The following is a 17,726-nucleotide window of genomic DNA, read 5'->3' as shown; positions in this document are numbered from 1 at the left end:
CCTGGGAAGTGCCCTTGAGCATCCCTGAATGAATCAGAGAGAGAACAAGGAATAAATACCTTTTATTTGGGAAAGTTTCATTAAATACTTTATATATACCTGTGGGGGGGGTGGGGAGGAAGGGGGGATCAGAGTAGAGTCTGTATGTGAACAGATAAGAAAAGAAGAAAGAAAGAAGAAAGCAAGAGAGAATGGAAGAGAGGGAGAAGGAAGGAAGGAAGGAAAGGAAGAAAGAAAAAGAAAGAGAGAAAAGAAAAAGAAAGAAAGAGAAAGAAAGAAAGAAAGAAAGAAAAGAGGGACAGACAGTGGAGAGGGAGAGACAGAGGGAGGGATGGAGGAAGGAAGGAGAGAGAGAAAGAGAGAAAGAAAAAGGAAACTTCAGTAGAAAACCAACTTCATTTAACTGTCGGAGGGAGCCGCTTTGTTGGGTTTTCTCCCATGCTGGTGGATGCTAATTCTGTAATGCTAGACACTTGCCTTCTTCTGGGTACAAAGAGAAAGGGAGGGTTTCCTTTGTGTTTTCAGTGCAAAGTGATTCCGATCAGAGAAAACCAAGGTTTCGGCTCCAAGTACCTGACATTTCCATCTGAATCCACTTTTTTTTTCCTTTTAAAGGAGAGGGGAGGTCTAGTTTTTCAGGAAAAGAGACTCTCCACGCAGTCCTGAAACCGATCTTCAGATTTACTTTTCCTTAATCAATAGAAAGCAACTTGATTGCAACTCAACACTCCCCGACGCTAGCGCAGGACGAACCGAATTTTTGGTTTTAAGAGTTCAGGATTCGGACGTCATTTCAGGGATCAGAAATAATTGGCAGAGAGACGGGAGAACCAGTGTGAATTCTTATACCTAATTTTCTGGACTCACCAAGATTTGGCTTATTATTTTCCACTCAATTCCTCCAGCCTCGACAGAACAGGTTAGTGGCATGTTTTCATAAATACAACTATCTAAATGACTCCTCCTTGCTGCTGCTGTCCGCACTGCTCCCCCAAGGCCTCCAGCCTGAAGCTTGCGCTGCCTCCGCCCGAGCTGCATGTGATATCTGCTAGAGTCAGTCCTCTGCCATCTGCAGCCAAACTAACTAGATTTGCTCTATGCTTGAGACCTCAATGGGCATGACTGGTAGCTGAAGATTGCCATGAGACTCTCACAGTATCATCTCATTGGTTTCTTCTAAAAGTTTGGCTTTAAAAAAAAAAACTGATAACCTCAAATGATAAGAGCAGGGTGTTTATCTTTAAGAACGCTGTTGGGAGCAGGTTTCCTGGTCTGTGCCTAGGTTCTCAAGCAGGTGCACGTTGAACTTGGAGCTTGCGGGTGTGCTTGCATCTCAGCTTTTTCGGAGCAGCGCAGACTATCTACGTTCCTACCAGAGGGTAAAGCCACCCACTCAACTGAGCGTAAATTAACATGCAAACGAGTTCAGCTTTGTGATGTTCCTACTTTTAATTAATTTCCCGGAACTAACAAGTTGCTCACGTGCCGGGTTCTATTTCTGTTGTATTTCCAAGGAGCCACTCTGGTGGGATGCTCTTTGAGCACCAAAGCCAGCCATCGATCATTCATTTCACTGCAGAATGTCGGTGGGCAATCTTAGACCACCTGTGAGTCTGATTAGTAAAATACTGGATTGGCTCCATGTCATTGAGAAGAGGATGACATACTCTAAATCCTCCTACCTGGAGAAACACGTGGTCTTTTAACCAACATTTCTTTGACCCTGATGAAGAATGCCCTGTGAGATTAGGACTGCTGGGTCTTATAAAGGCTAGCGTTCCCGAGACCCAGTCTGGGACCTGCATTTTTGGAGTTGGATGCTATTTTTGTTTGAATCAGATGCAGAGTAGACACCTTTCCCTTGCTCCTTGCAAGTTGCATCGACTCCCCTCTAATTCCCTGACCACCCATGTACACTTCTAGGCAGTCTTCTTCTGGGGGGTCTACCTTGTTCCCCAAGTGTTAAGCTCAGGAGGACCCACGAGCCTTCTGGGAATTCCGACCAACTCGGCAGGATTGACGCCGTGATGTGAATGTGTTCTGTGATGGTTGTGGTGTGTCTCAGGGGTTTGCCACCAAACACACCTGATGTTGTATTTACTCTGGCAAGCAGGGGATTTTTTTTTCCTTTTTCTTTTTTTAAAATTTCAGGATGAATTATTCATCATTACTTAGAATTTGGGTCTCTTTCATCTTCGCACTTGTTCAGCACCAAGGTGAGTACGACAGAATCTCATAAAGCTCTTGATCAGCACGCTCTTGAATTTATAAAGAGACACTTTTGTTGGCATCATAATTGCAAGGGCAGGTGTACATGTGTCTGCAGATACAACAAGGTGGGGAAAAAAAGTAAATTAAACTCTGTTGTCAAGGGTAAAATGCATTAACTTTGAATGATGCTCACTTTTTCTTATTTAACTTTGAATACAATTTGTATATACCGGTGAAGGTCTATAAAATAATGCAGACTTATTCTCGTGCAAGTACATGTAGGAGTTGAGGCTGTCCATCACCTCTCTCGTCATCGATCCCATCTAGCGTATGCTGGAGACTTTAAAGAGTGTTCTTACGTTAGCTCCAAGTTAGGAAGCTGCAGCAGTAACGATGGTGTTGGTGACCTGTTTCTCAGGGACCGATGACATTGGCCAAAAATGTAAAACTACAAATGGAATAAGCTACTTAGCTCCCTGAGTGCTCATGATCCCTCCTTTTCTCTCTGTCTCTGCCTTAAGTTAGCAAAGGACCATGTGTATGTCTTCCTCCTGCTGTTCTTGGGCTTTTAGATTAGAAAGATAGGGCAATCTGTGTACATCTTGTTCTTCTAGGGTTTATATTCCAAAACACCTTTGTTTTGCATGTTTATATGTTAAGTTCAGATGCCACATGGTTTCAGGTCTTGGAAGGACCTTTCCTTTAAGATCATGCCCACTGTCCTAGAATTGGGTGAATTAATAGTTGTATTACAGCCGGGCGGTGGTGGCACACGCCTTTAATCCCAGCACTCAGGAGGCAGAGGCAGGCAGATCTCTGTGAGTTCGAGGCCAGCCTGGTCTAGAAGAGCTAGTTCCAGAACAGGAACCAAAAAAAAAAAAAAAAAAGCTACAGAGAAACCCTGTCTCGAAAATAAAAAAAAAAAAAGTTGTATTACATAACCCAAAGTAACAATAGAGTGATTTCCCTCCAATAATCCCAGTGACTCCATTTCCCACCTCTACTTCAAGGAAGTGTGTTTTTCTTTGGTGAAAAGGAGAAACCCTAGAAACACAACTCTACTTACTGTGTAATTCCTAGTTTAGAGCAAGCATGGGTAGGGATAGTGTTTCTGTGGCTAACTCTGACACTAGCCATAGGCCATGCTGCCAAATGTGCTGTTTTCAATGGTAATAGGTTCTAAGATGGCAATCACTGCTGTTTACTTCTGTCCCCTTTTGTTGAGTGTCCTATTTATTCAACAAATCTTTATTGAGGTTGTACGGTGTTGGATGTGCTTATCTGTAATATTCTTGAGATGGAGACTGTTAGCTGTGTGTTATTTCTGTTCAACATCACAAACTAAGTGAAGAATCTTGGAACAAACAGAGAGTTAAGGCGGTCTCCATCGTCAATGCCTTCTGTGTCCTTAAAAGCAGGCTTGATATTTCCTTCTCCAGACAGATTAGCCACTGCTGTGCAAAATACAAATTAGACCTTTGCCTGGAAAGGATTGCATGCCATGTGAACTGGAGATGTTTTCCGTACTGGGCATGACTCCCAAAAAGTTCCCTATGAAGGACAGACCTGTAGTTTGCCTCTATATGTGCTAGCAATTCAAGGCAGTCTATCACCTTCAAATGTAATAAGTACCTGTGTTTAATACCAAAGTAAGAATTACGAACAGTTTTTTTTTTAAGTTTTTATCTTCTAAAAATTTGCACTTTGTTGCCATAATGTAAGAATGCTCGAAGAGCCTTTCTGAATACGGATTGTGATCTCAAACCCAGATCACTGGCTGAGTGCTCCCCAGATTCAATCAGCCACAGCCTCTCCTACAGGTTAGGATTTGGTCAGTTTCCCGGACTTCTGAGATGCGCGGCATAATGTGTGAATACTAATGACTGGACTAGTGCCCTGCTTTCCTGATGCTGTCCCCCAGAGAGTGAACCTTTATTCAGGCAGACCTGCACCAACTCCAGAGCAAAGGTGTGGGCGCTTTGCCTGGCCCTCCAGGCTGCTCTCTGTCCACTCTGCAAGCTCTTTGCAGGGGCTGTTATCCATTTACTAAAAGGCTCCCCAAGGGGAAGAACTAGCCACGACCAGCTGTCCTCCCCCCTATCAGCTCCATCAGTGCAAAGCAGGGATTTTCCCGGAGAGTGCGGTGACATGAGACTGGGTGTCAGCTTCTGGACAGACAGGCTTGAGGGCTGTGACCACAGCCCAGTGTGGATCAGCTGCCCCACCCCCACATGGATCAGGTACCCCCACCCCCACCCCCAGAAAACTACAGATAAACTTTCAAAGGAAGAAAAATGTTCTGTTATCCAACTTTCATTCAAAAGGAGAAAGAACAGTGACAGAGAAAAGTGACACCAGACATGACATGTTGATTACTTCAGAGGGGCAGTTGTGCCAGGTCCCTGGTAGCATAGGCCCTGGGGACATTGTCTTATTTTTTTTCCCACCAGTCTGGGCCATACCTTGCAAGAGTTTGCACCCCAAGCGTCCTGGAAGGGGGTCTGTGTAACGCCTCATCTCTGACTAAGAGGACGAGGAGGAACATTGTGTCCACCCTTCAGCACTCCACGTACACACACACACACACACACACACACACACACGTACACACAGAACTCCCTCTGCTGGAGAATCCCATGTCTGCTTTTTGTGACTAGAGCTTGGGCAGAGAGCCTTGGGCCAGTCTCCGTCAAGGTCACTTACAGGCAGTGACTACCAACCCTTTTCTCCCCACTTTGTGCTGATTCCAATAATATTCCTCTTGGGCTCTGATGCCTTCTGCTGTGTGGCAGGAAGGACAGGGGTCTTAGGAAAAAACTCTTAGGACCCTCCTGGTAAATAGAATTCTTAGCTTTGAAGGGTGCTCTCTGGTTACACCCACCTTCTCACCATCTGGTCGTCTACTCAAGAAGCAAGTCCTCCTCAGCCATGCAGATCTAAAGGCTGCCTCCATACCCTGAGAGCCCCAGGTACCCATGGTGGCATGACCTTCCCACCCACACTCGCCACTGCTCTCTTCAGTGCACCGGCACACAATAATAAAGCGTGTAGGTCTTTGCTTTAAGTAGAGACTGTGTGTGTCCCTTTTCCCCCAGAGACAGAAGATCAAAGATCATGGACTAGGTATAGCATAGACTCGGGGTGGAAAGCCTGTCTGCCTTGCCTTTGGCTTATAAACCACACTCAGACAAACTGACTTTAGTGGGTGGGAGGGGAGTAGCTTGCCGAATGGAAGTGGCAGCTGCCGTCTAATCTTTGTAACCACCATCTCTCTTGACAGCCCAGCCCAGGGAGCTCATGTATCCATTTTGGCAGAATGACACCAAAACCCCCAAAGTAGACGATGGAAGCTCATCTGAGATTAAGCTGGCCATCCCCGTTTTCTTCTTTGGTGTTCCTTACCGCACCGTCTATGTAAGTGCAGCAGCGGCTCCCGAGCGCCTCTCCCTTCTGTTTGTCATTAAGGAAAACACTTTGAATACCCCTTTCCAGGGCTCTGACGATAGAGAATTTATCGGCGTCCAAAACGACAAGTTCTGAGATTTCATGAGCTGATGGGTTTTATGATTAAGAAAGTCAAAGGTATATTTAATGGCTAATGTTCATAGTGGAGGAGTATACAGGGCAATAAATTGCCTTTGTGGGTGATTAAACCCCGAAGTGAAGCAGAGGCTCCAATGCCATGCACATCATTTTGGCTACTCAACAAGATAAAGAAAAAAAAAAAAGATACAATGAACCACAATAGGAGCAATATCATTTTTTTTTCTCCCTTCTGGGGGTGTGAAAAGTTTAGGCATCTGCTCTTCTTGGGCTTCCAACCAATTTGAGGCTGAGCTGGAGCACGAGAGATGGATAATCAATGATTGCATAAAAGTTGTTTGCAGAACTGGCCACCCTTCTCAGGTCGGTAGCTGTGCCAGAGGGTGCCATTGTCGAGCCCGTGCCATGGCTGAGCCCGCACTAGGAAGTGCTTCCGTGGCTGTCAGAGCTCTCCTGGCACCTGCCTTCTCAGGCTGTGTAGTTTGGAGGGTTTAAATTGCTGCTGGGAGACTGTGGTTTGGAGCAGCTGAGCCTGTCTTCATCTCTGCCTTCATGGACCAAGGGAGGCATAGGCAGATTCTGCCGCATCTCACCCTAGGTCTGTGCCCTACCCTGGAGGAACAAACAAATGAATTTGGAGCATTTCCATGTTTGCCCCGAGGCTGCTGCTTTGGTGGTTGCTGGCATGCAGCGAGAAAATCACCCCCTCTCCCACTACTCTAAGGAAGGGTTCCTGAACCAAGGGCAGCGCCACCTGCCTTGTCACCTTCCACCCGAGCTGACTCAGAAACCAGGGGAGAGAGCCTACTAATCTGCCTTAATGAGCTCTCCAGGTAATCCTGGTGCCCCTCAAAGTCTGAGAGCCACTGCTCTCAACCATAGAATACAATCAAAACACATACGTCTTTCTGTCTTTCTCTCTCCCCGCCAGCCTCCTCTGCAGGTGAGCCTCTGTGTTTTAATTACACCAGATCTCCCCTAGCAAATACATGGCTCTGGCATCCTCCTCACAGAGGGGGCCTCCCTGGACTGTGTCTGAGGGAGCTGACTGTGAGTTCTGAAGTGTGCTGACCTGCTTTTGAAAATGAAAGGCCTTCCATTCTGGGAGTCTTAGCCTCCCAGGCCCCTAGGGCCTGTATTTCAGCCAGTTCCTCTTTCTCTCCCATTGCACAGTGTGACATAGAGCTTCACAGTTCATGGCCTTGAAGAAGCACAAACCATAGTTGAGGGCAGGATCATTGGGCGAGGGGGGGGGGGGCGGTGGCAAACTATTGCACGAGTTCCCAGTGCTTTGAGTAGTACAGTCTTTCAATCATCCGAAGACCTCTGGGTGGTTCTTTGTTCCTTGAAGACAACAGGATTCCAACATTCCCCTGCTCTGGCCCTCTCACACCAAAACCTCACAGAATTTCTTCCGATGCGTGCTGAGGTGTCCTCAGTCTAGTGGCAAAGCACTTCCCCAAGGAATTAGGGTCACTGCTAATGTCTAGCCTGTTGCTGATTGGTGGGAATAGAACAAACAGTGTGATGTAGAGGGCAATCATCCCCGGCATTCCTCTGCCCAGGAACTGTGAGTATCCCCATCACAGGTGTTTCTCTCAGACACAGGATGGATTTCAGGTCCTGAATGAACCTAGGGAACACACTGCAGTAAGGTTTTGTTATTCCTAAGCCATTTGTAGGTCATAAAACAACCACCACTCGGTAGTATTTTTACATTCAATGCGAAGTACTCATGTCTCAATTTCTATGCAGCGATGGCACAAAGACACTGTCAAATGACAAGAGCCGGACAGAGACTGGACATCCTTAGGTCTTAGCCTTGTCCTTTTTCTGAGTGAGGAAGAACTTACAATAACAAGAGAAGTTTTCCTTTGTTTGTTTATGTCTCACCCAGAGAGATACGGTGATACGGCTCACCCTGAGATCTGAGTTCAGCCAAGGGGTGTTTGAGTCATCTATCCCTGACTTATTATAGAGTAAGACTCAGGGTACGCTATGAAGTGCTTCAATTATTAACTTGAACTGTACTTTTGAGTTTGTTTGTTTTCCCCTGTCTGGTTTGCATCTGTGAACATGTGGCTCTCAACAAATTAGTCTTTTTTGTCTCATTATCCCCAGGTTGACCTAACACACACACGCACACACATACACGCACACACACCCCCCACAGCCCAGTAGCATTTAATAAATGCAAATAGAGATCGGACCGAGAACATGAAAACGAGGCTGGTTATTAATAAGGAATGATGCTGACTACAAATTGAAAGTGAAAGAAAACCAATGAGACTGTCTGGGAGTAAGTGAACCTCCTCATCTGAGCATTGGGAACAGGTACTCAGGGCTTCAAAGTCAGCAATTTAAAAGCCCCTTTCATCCAGGTGATTGGCTGTGTGTCTGTCTTAATCTGTGACTCTGAAGTTTCCCTATTTTCAGGTCCCCTGTGCAAAACCTCTCTTATTTTTGTAGGTCAATAACAATGGTGTTGTTTCCTTCAACGTGCTAGTGAGCCAGTTTACGCCGGAGTCCTTTCCCCTGACGGACGGGAGGGCCTTCATTGCTCCATTTTGGGCAGATGTACACAATGGAATTCGGGGGGAGATCTATTACAGAGAGACCATGGACTCCGCCATCTTGAGAAGGGCCACCAAGGACATCAGGAAGTACTTCAAAGACATGGCGACCTTCTCTGCCACTTGGGTTTTCATCGTGACCTGGGAGGAAGTCACGTTCTACGGAGGCAGCAGCACCACGCCTGTAATCACTCAACTTTCCCCCTTTCCGCGGGCCTCTGACACCTCGGTCCTGTCCGTCCTCACTACCGAGCTGCAGTCTAATTGCAAGAGCTGAGGAATGTCAGCTCGCTTGAGTTACACTAATAGGTCTTGCCACCCACTTTCCAGGAAACAGAGGGAAATATCACTGTGAACCAGTCCAGTCAGCTGAAATATTTCAGATGCGTCACCCGTCACAATTCATTACCAGTGTCTAAGAGGCGTTCCTTGACAATATTCTTGCAGGAGGCAGCACTCGATTTTGTGAGAGAGTAACTGAGACCCCGAGACTTATTCAAGGCCATGCGATTAGGGATCTTTTGAGGGAAACAGAGGCCGTTTTCTCTTGCCAGGGGCACAAATGTTTCTCACTATCAATAATTTCCCTTTTCTCCCCCTCAATAAAATATGATAGGAAGAGAAAAGCAGGGTGTCTGATTTGGGAACAAACAGCCTGGTTCATTTTATTATGTTATGACTTTTTTTTTATTATGACCAGGGCTGAAATGATTCATATTTGATGTTAATTAGAGTGGGCAGTTAAAGCAATTCCTGAATAAAGTTTCAACATCTGCTCTGAGATCCCAAATGAGCAGTCGAATAAAAGTCAAATAAAAAAGATTATCTCTGGTAATATCATAGAGGCAATCAACTTTCTGCCTAAAGGGGAAAAACCCCAGTTTCCATGGACACATGCAGCTTGCTTGGGTGACCACAATAATAGAGGTTTTTGAAGTTGCAAACACATGCATCTTCAACTCCAGTTCCCTAGTAAGCAGAGATGCTTTAAAAATATCTGTTCTCTTCTTTCGTAGGGTTATTTCTAATTCCATCTGTTTTCCTGGCAATGAGTTGACTATTTAGGGGTAGAACTGAAATTCCTGTGTACCAGAGAGAGGTTCAAAAGTGCTGCTCTTGCAATTCATGGCTAGGATGCAATGAGCATGTGGTTTAGTATTGTCTGACTAGAGAAGCTCAAAGCACTTTATTGCTAAGAGGTCCTGCAGAACAGAAAGACGCACGTATAAACGGCAGATGCATTGGCTAGAAATAACCCCTAAAGAAGCATGCATTTCCCTCTGTCACGTTATGGATCGCTAACGACTCCTCGGGTGATACTTTATGTTCTTTAAGCCTCATATCTTACAGCGCTAGAATGCAGGGTGCCAGTAATCGATAAATTTTAGTGTCAGTGAAGGGGTAGGGGAGAGAAGAAATGCCCATCAAATGCTGACCACCATTTTCCTCTACCGAAACCTCTTCTGGCCGTAAAAATGGCCAGATAATGTGGGTGCTTTCTGCTTCCTAGTTCGGGGCCAGTTTCCGAAGCAAGTAAGATCTATTTCCATGAGGATGAACAGTGAAACTTTGAAGGATTTGAGCTCTATGAGAGAAAAGAAAAAGGTGGTTTCTGTAGAATAGCAACGTGCCCATCATCCCTATCTTTGAAATGGATCCACCTCTCCAATCCAAGACTGCCTGCTTATCACTGGGTCCACTAAATAGGTGGTTGGAGAGACCTTAAGGAAAGGAAGTGCCATGGAAGCCCAACTAAAGAGGAAATGGATGTATTTAAGGAGAACTGGTGTTTACTGAAGTTCTAACTATGTGCCAGCCCTGGAGTCGGCTGTTTCTTAAGCCCCATAAAAATTCCCCAAGTGCTATGTTCCAAGGGGACAATAAGAGGGGCTCAAGCCTCCTAAGAGACAGAGCAGAGGCTTCATGCTGAACTCTGTAGGCTGGCTCCTAACCGCTTTCTTTAGGCGCTTCCCCCAGGTAGTATCTTGAGTTCTCTGAATTCGTGTGCAAAAACAGATCTAGAAAGGTCTTAAAATGAGTATTGGGAAAAATGTGTGCATAGGTATGAGTATGTGTATATGTGAGTGTGTGTGTATATGTGTATGTGTGTGTATATGTGTATGTATGTGTGTGTATATGTGTATGTGTGCGTATATGTGTATTTATGTGTGTATATAAGTGTGTGTATATGTGTGTGTATGTGTGTGTATGTGTGTGTGTGTTTGTGTATGTGTGTTTGTGTGTGTGTGTGTGTGTGTGTATGTGTGTGTGTGAACACCCGAGGAGTGTGCATATGTTAGACAGGTCAGCTTTGGGGTACCTGGTTGGTTTAGGAGTAACAAGAGATGGCGTGATTTGGGGAGGAACTCTCAGGACTTCTTGAGCCACAGGTATTTCCAACCTAAAGTTGATAGAAATTCACTTCTCAAGGGGCATCCTACTGTGAACAGGGTCCAGCTTCAGTCCTTGCACGACCCTAACTTTGTACCTATCCTTTGAATCTGGCCCGACTAGTGATCTTGTAGAAACCTTGAGTTTATTGATCATTCATTTCTGTGTCCCACTTTCCTCTTTTGTTAAACGAACCCAAAGAATGAAGGCATATACACAGCCAACTCTATCATAAACGCCATCGGCTGTGGCAGGCACAGGGCCAGAGGAGAAGGCTCTCTTTCACAAAAGGGGCTTTTCTTTACCAACAAGGTACTCCTCCCTGGGACTGTCTAGAATGGGCTTCCAAGATCCTCCACCCCAGTCTGATTACACAGGATAGGAATTTGGGTCTTCCTCTGCTCTCTCTCTGAATGCTAACTGGGGCGCTCTCAGGCAGATGGGAAAAGGATGAGGCTTGAACAGAGAAAGGTCATAATGGCTACTTTTAATTCTCTTTTGATCTGCATTACCTGAAAACACAGGCCCAAGGGTGGGGATTAGGAAAAGGAAATAGGAAAGGTCAAAGCTTGATGAATCTTATATCTGAGTACCAACTGCGAGGTTGGTTTGGATTTATATAACATCTCTGTCCTCTCAAAAGTTTGTGATTAAGACGGCATGGAGTGACCATGTCCTGAGAGGTAGACTGGGTGTTCTGGCTGCGATCCCATGTACCATGACCCTGTCACTGCTCAGTTTCCAGCAACTCATTTCCCTTAGTCTGTAGTTAGCTCTAAATGGAATGGACTGAAACCATTGCCATCTTAGCTTCAGTCTGAGTTACGGATGAGCACTGATGATTTTGCAGATACTAAGTCATGCATAAATGCTCAATTAGAGGAATATTTTCTTTCCAGAAAGTGATTCTTAAAAATCACTTCCCAACTTTCGTTTTAAAAAGGGGAGACATCTCATCCAGACTAGCGATGTCTTCTAGGAACTGGGAGAGCCCAGTCCAGAGGACCACTGTACTGGAGCTTTGGGTTCTCTGCGTCCCTCCCTGCCCCACCCTGCCCACTCTGGCTGTGGGAGCAGGGATGGGTGCTGACGTCCCTGGCTTGACTCTTTCCTATAGTTTATTCTCATGCTGCCATCTATAGGTGTTCTCAAGTCATAGCATGCTCAGCCAGGTCCTCTGAATCTTCTCTTTTGGTCCAAAAGAGATGTCACGGGGTGGGGCGGGGTGGGGGGAGCACTGAGTCAGACTCCAGGTTTATCTCAGTCAATTTCTCATTTGGATACACCGTCCTACACAGCTTGCATTTTTGCACTGGAGGCAAGGACAAATTTCAAGAAAAGACAGAGCATGAGGACCCAGAAGCAGTACAGTTCAGAGCTGTTTGGTGGTAGGGTGGAGGGTAGGGGGGTCAGTCCATAGAGGTTGTGGAGTGGCGGGGAGCCACCACTGGGTGAGGCGCTCCTGAGCTTGTTCTGCACATTCTGCAGGTGAACACCTTCCAGGCCGTGCTGGTGTCCGATGGCTCCTATACATTCACACTCTTTAATTACTATGAAATCAACTGGACTACTGGGACAGCGAGTGGTGGCGACCCCCTGACAGGCCTTGGGGGTGTGATGGCACAGGTAAGAGGCTCCCCGTCTTGTCCTCTTGTAGATTTAAATTATTGCATCCTTTGCTTGCTTTGCTTAGCATCATGGACAGAGCCCTGCCGATACCTTTGTTCTTGAAACATGTCTGATTTGTAGTTGCACTGAGGGGCTAGCCTTGTTCATCTTTTCTACTTTAATCTGGGCATGGGGTGAACTAGATAGGCCTTCCACACCTTGAATGGTGGCCTGGTGGAGTTCAGGGAAAAAGTAACCTCTTGTTTCCAGGTGTGATGGATTCTTAAAGTAGTTGGTGCTGAGCAGTGCTGGCACACACCCTTAATCCCAACACTGGGGAGGCAGAGTTAGATGGATCTCTGTGAGTTTGAGGCCAGCCTGGTCTATAGAGTTAGTTCCAGGACAGCTGGGGCTGTTACACAGAGAAACCCTGTATCAAAAAAACTAAAAATACAAAACAAACAAACAAAAACAAGTAGTTAGCTCAGGTAACTAATAGAAATGGTGTTCACTCAAAACTCTCTCTCTCTCTCCTCTCTCTCTCTCCTCTCTCTCTCTCCTCTCCTCTTCCTCTTCTTCTTCTTCTCTCTCTCTCTCTCTCTCTCTCTCTCTCTCTCTCTCGCTCTCGCTCTAGGCGGGATTTAATGGTGGAAACCTCACGAATTTCTTCAGCCTACCGGGGTCAAGAACTCCTGAGATTGTAAATATCCAAGAGACCACGAATGTCAATGTTCCAGGACGCTGGGCATTTAAAGTTGACGGGAAGGAAATCGACCCGGCCAATGGCTGCACCTCCAGGGGTAAACCTTTCCTCTTTTCTCTGACAGAGCAGGGTTCCTTTTCCTTGGATTGACAGGCGAGCTTTCCAGCCACGGGGGCGGACTCCTTCCTGATGGCTTACTCTTTTGACATCTTTCAGCTGCCTGGTAGAGATCAAGGTAATTTTAGCACGCATGTTCATCAGCCCAGGAGGAATACTGCGTGCAGTATACTTCCAAGTCCTTGCCTGTAGGGTGCATGCAGATACTACTTTGGACTATCTTCAAAATGCACCAGGATCCTAAGTTATTTCTCAGCCACATGGACAGAAGGGAGCCCTCCTGTCCTCATGTTATTTTTGTTGTTGTTGTTGCTTCCTCTTTAAGATTCCATCCTCATCTTTACTCTTCTCCTGCCATCTGCATGCCGTAGAGCCACAGGAGTGGGTGAACTTGGAGTGTCGCCAAGTCCCTGTAGTGGTAAATCAGTAACTCCTAGTACAAGGAGAAAGAAAAAAGTAGCAGACTTTTTAGGGGAGCTTCTAAAAACCTTGGAGGGGTAGGAAGACATTGTAGGGACTGGGGGAATCAAAGCTGCTCCTAGTCTGTGTGGACAGGCTCCTCGGTGAGTTCCCTTTACATTGGTTTCTGTAGTGTGGTGGCATCTTTTCTCAACTACCAAAATCTCTTCAGAACTGCATAATAGCCCTGGAGTTCTCACAGGAGCATCCCTGGGTATTGTTTCCTGTCCCCTATGTATTCAAAGGATTCAGGAAACAGGATTTCTGTTAATAACTCTGTATGTAGAAGTAGAGGCTACAGCAACAAGAAGCAAGAAATTGTCTGTTTGTCTGATGCTCACCTAGTGACCATCATCTACCTCTCCATCCTTTTGCTGAGCTACTCACCAATCCAACATTTCCCTCTCTACCCACCCCATCTTCATCTACCATCCTATTCACTCATTCCCCTAGCCACCCATCCACCCATCCTCCCATTCTTCCACCTACCCATCCTCCCATCCGCCCATCCACCCATCCTCCCGTTCTCCCATCCGCTCATCCACCCATCCACCCATCCTCCCGTTCTCCCATCTACCCATCCTCCCATCAGCCCATCCTCCCATCCACCCATCCTCCCATTCTCTCATTCTCCCATCTACCCATCCTCCCCTCCACCCATCCTCCCATCAGCCCATCCTCCCATTCACCCATCCACCCATCCTCCCGTTCTCCCACCTACCCATCCTCCCATCCACCCATCCTCCCATCCCCTCATTCTCCCATCCACTATCCACCCATCCATCCATCCTTACGTTAGTCTTCTTATCAACCCATCTATTCACATGTCCACTGATGCACCAAATCCATCCACTTTATCTTTCTAAAGAACAATGTAAGAGACCCACTGAACCCCAACTACTCTTCAGATAGCAGAGATGTCAGTATTATAGTTGCCCACGATAATATTACAGCAAAAGAAATAACCACAGAAATAATGGTGACATAGTGTAGCACAAATAAAAAACATGGCACAAAGTATTGTGGAAGCACAGGATGTGTTGGGCAAAGTGATTGCAGATCTGTAAGAACCTTTTGCTTTGGGCTAAGGAGATCTCTCTTCCTTGGGTAGAAAACATGGACTGCCTCTTTTGCTGCCAGATGCCTCTCTTGATGCAGATTCCATATTCAACACATAGAAAAGCCAGTTTCATATGGTCTGAAGTTCCCATGCTCCCTGCATTCACCTACTGATTTACTAACCTCTTGACTTTGCCCTCAGGCAAGGTTGCATGTGAGGATGGTTTGCCTGGGCATCTTAGCCTTGTGGATTCTGTGAAGTCCTTCATGCTGGAATATCAAGAAGCACTATGCAGCTTAGTGGGTATTAATCTGGATAGGAAAGAATCTGGTCCCAAAGCCCCTCCCCCCCCACGCATGATTTCTGAGACTGTCCCTCTTCCCTTTTGGGAAAATCAACACAACACTAATGCTGACGAATTAGGTCGGCATGATAAATAACCAGACCAGCTCAAAAACAACAGTTGCATTTTTTTTTTAATAGTTGAAAAGCGAAAACTCACGCTACAAGAGTGGGAGGTCCGAAATCCAATAGGTCTGGCGAGCACTGCGCAGAGAGAGAGGGCACACCTGGATCTACCAGTATTTCTACTTGGGCCCCAGGTAGCCACACCCTAATTAGATGTGATAGGTTGATAGTTTCCCCATCACACTAGTTAACACTATCTTAACACTGTTGAGATGCTATCCCCTTGCCTCCTCATCTCGGCTCAGACTCTCTCCCTAGCATGTCTTCCCTTTTGCTCAAGCGATGTAGAGTTCACTGACTGCTGAGTGCAACATGAGCTCTCAATGGCAACCTCGCACCCGAGTCCTGGGAATGAGCACTGGGATGACAGACAGCATTGGCGGGCAGAGCTGTGGGGACAGACTGATGCGGGCTGTGTGCAATGTTCCCACTTTCACAGCTTTCTTTCCCTCTTGAGTTATGTGTTTGGGTTTCATATGCAGGGCAAATTCAATATCCACACAGGACTTGTGCATTTTTATGTGCCACTGGACGTATATCAATCTAATGAGATTGGGATTTGGCCTGGGTTATAGCAAGGGACTCGATTCCATGGAGCTGGCTTATTAAATCACCATTGCACAAACAAAATTATCACAGAGCATCTACCTTTTGCTCCAAACCTCCTCTATTCAGAGTCATTTTGCTCTCATTTATTGGAAGCCTGGAAATGCAGAGACTGGAAATGATACTGAATGAAGGCTGTTAAAAGATGTGCAGCCTTGAGCTAGCGCCAAAGTGCTAGAGGACTTAGGGTCTGTTTTAAGGGCGGATACATACAACCTACTGGGAATATGAATACATCTATTATCTCCTTTTAGCTGCAAATCTCAACAGGTAGGAGGCATAATTGCTTGTTGAGACATATTCTTGTTGGACAGATATAGAAAGAGCTGTTCCTACAGTCCCCTGCCTTCTTCTGGGGTTAAGATGGTAGACTTGTATAACTTGCAAGATATTTCGTCTTGGGGTGTGTGTGTGTGTTTTACATAATTTATTTAGGGAAATGATTTTAAAGATTAAATGTCTGTCAAATAAACTGTAGTGAATATTTATTACAAATTAGCACCTGCCTTAAAGTCATTCCCCTGGTCCTTCCCCTGACCTTGACTTGGACAACAGGTTCTCTCCAGAAGATAAAGAGAGAGGAATACCAGACTTGGGCACAATCTGGAGTTGGAGAGAAAACAACTCGCAAGGGTTGAAATTCAGCCTGAGCAGCATCTGTAGTATTTATGAACCTTTGAAAGTAGCACAGAAGAGGTCAGTCTTTTCTAGACTATTCCCAGGAAGCTGCGATTTATGGCTGCCTCCTGATTTGTGCTGTTGACCTTTTTGCATACATGCTGCCTAGACTGTTGATTCAATGAACCAATTAGGAAAGGAACAACTGATTGCTGAGTCCTGAGACCCAGTCCTATCAGCTGGGTCTGCTTTTGGAATGCCCTTGCTCGTATTCTTGAAAAGGAAATGGCTCCTGAGTGTCAGAGACTTTCCCACAGACGAAGGCAATGTGTCTTTGCTTGAATGTGGGCTTGCTCACCAGCTGGGGAGTTAACAATGCCAGCAACTCACACTGGATTCAGACCCACTCCGCTTGAAATCTTGGCTGAGTTGCTGAGCGGCGTTAAATGAAATTATTCAACTGCTCTTAAGCCTCAGTTTCCCCAATTGTTAAATGAGGGTGACAGTCTTTAATCTCTACCTAAGTGGGTTCATGAGTGGGTCGAGAAGGCATAATCAAAGCCAAGCCTTTGTCCCAGTGCCTGGCACAGAGGGGAAGTAGTAAGTGTTGGCTCTGCTGTCCTTATTCCCAGGACAGTTCCTCCGGCGAGGGGAGGTGTTTTGGGATGACCTGAACTGCACCGTCAAGTGCCGCTGTCTGGATTTTAACAATGAGATTTACTGTCAGGAAGCCTCCTGCAGCCCCTATGAGGTGTGCGAGCCCAAGGGCCGGTTCTTCTACTGCAGCCCTGTAGAGACCAGCACCTGTGTGGTGTTCGGGGAACCACACTACCACACCTTCGATGGCTTCCTCTTCCACTTCCAAGGCTCTTGTGCTTACCTATTGGCCCGACAGTGTCTGCAAACCTCCAGCCTCCCCTTCTTCAGTGTGGAGGCCAAGAACGAGCACCGAGGGGGCTCTGCTGTCTCGTGGGTGAAGGAGCTCTCTGTTGAGGTCAATGGCTACAAGATTCTCATCCCTAAAGGAAGCTATGGAAAAGTCAAGGTAAGACCCTCTCCATATATCATGGGGAGATGGAGAATCCAGGATACTTTGTCCTGGGGAAAGTTTCCCTCTGTCTACTGTTTCATTGTTTGTCTTTCTATAGTGCCAAACAGGTAGATGCACTTCTTGCCTTGGAAGATGCTTTAATAAGCCGAAGTTTATTTGTGCAAAAGCCTCATAACAAGACCATATATTTAAAAAAAAACAAACACATGCACACTCCTAGTTCTCTTACTGATGTGCTCATATTTTCACATGCACATGTGTACACATACATACAGGTGTACGTCTCTCAGAAGTTACCGTAACCGACAAACTTAGTTC

At 46.0% G+C, this 17,726-nt stretch overlaps 1 protein-coding gene across 2 annotated transcripts in view; it reads left to right on the top strand.

The window, feature by feature from the left end:
* Nucleotides 1-17,726, top strand: part of LOC121451665 (tubulin-specific chaperone cofactor E-like protein) — a 144,650-nt gene that overhangs the window by 72,430 nt on the left and 54,494 nt on the right. Inside the window, exons 8-13 of one of the 2 annotated variants that reach the window (XM_041657361.1) lie at nt 2,152-2,216; nt 5,492-5,625; nt 8,224-8,511; nt 12,207-12,344; nt 12,961-13,126; nt 16,990-17,402. In XM_041657361.1, coding sequence (XP_041513295.1) covers nt 2,152-2,216; nt 5,492-5,625; nt 8,224-8,511; nt 12,207-12,344; nt 12,961-13,126; nt 16,990-17,402 — 1,204 coding nt within the window. Of the gene's footprint in view, nt 1-2,151; nt 2,217-5,491; nt 5,626-8,223; nt 8,512-12,206; nt 12,345-12,960; nt 13,127-16,989; nt 17,403-17,726 lie in introns of those variants that run through there. The other variant, XM_041657362.1, reaches the window with a different exon arrangement.

Source organism: Microtus oregoni, unplaced genomic scaffold, assembly GCF_018167655.1.
Source record: "Microtus oregoni isolate MIOR12 unplaced genomic scaffold, Mior012 000008F_ref0000371, whole genome shotgun sequence".
In the NCBI taxonomy this organism is placed as follows: domain Eukaryota; kingdom Metazoa; phylum Chordata; class Mammalia; order Rodentia; family Cricetidae; genus Microtus; species Microtus oregoni.
The sequence above is the reverse complement of the archived record's forward strand: the minus strand, read 5'-3'. Positions and strand labels throughout refer to the sequence as shown.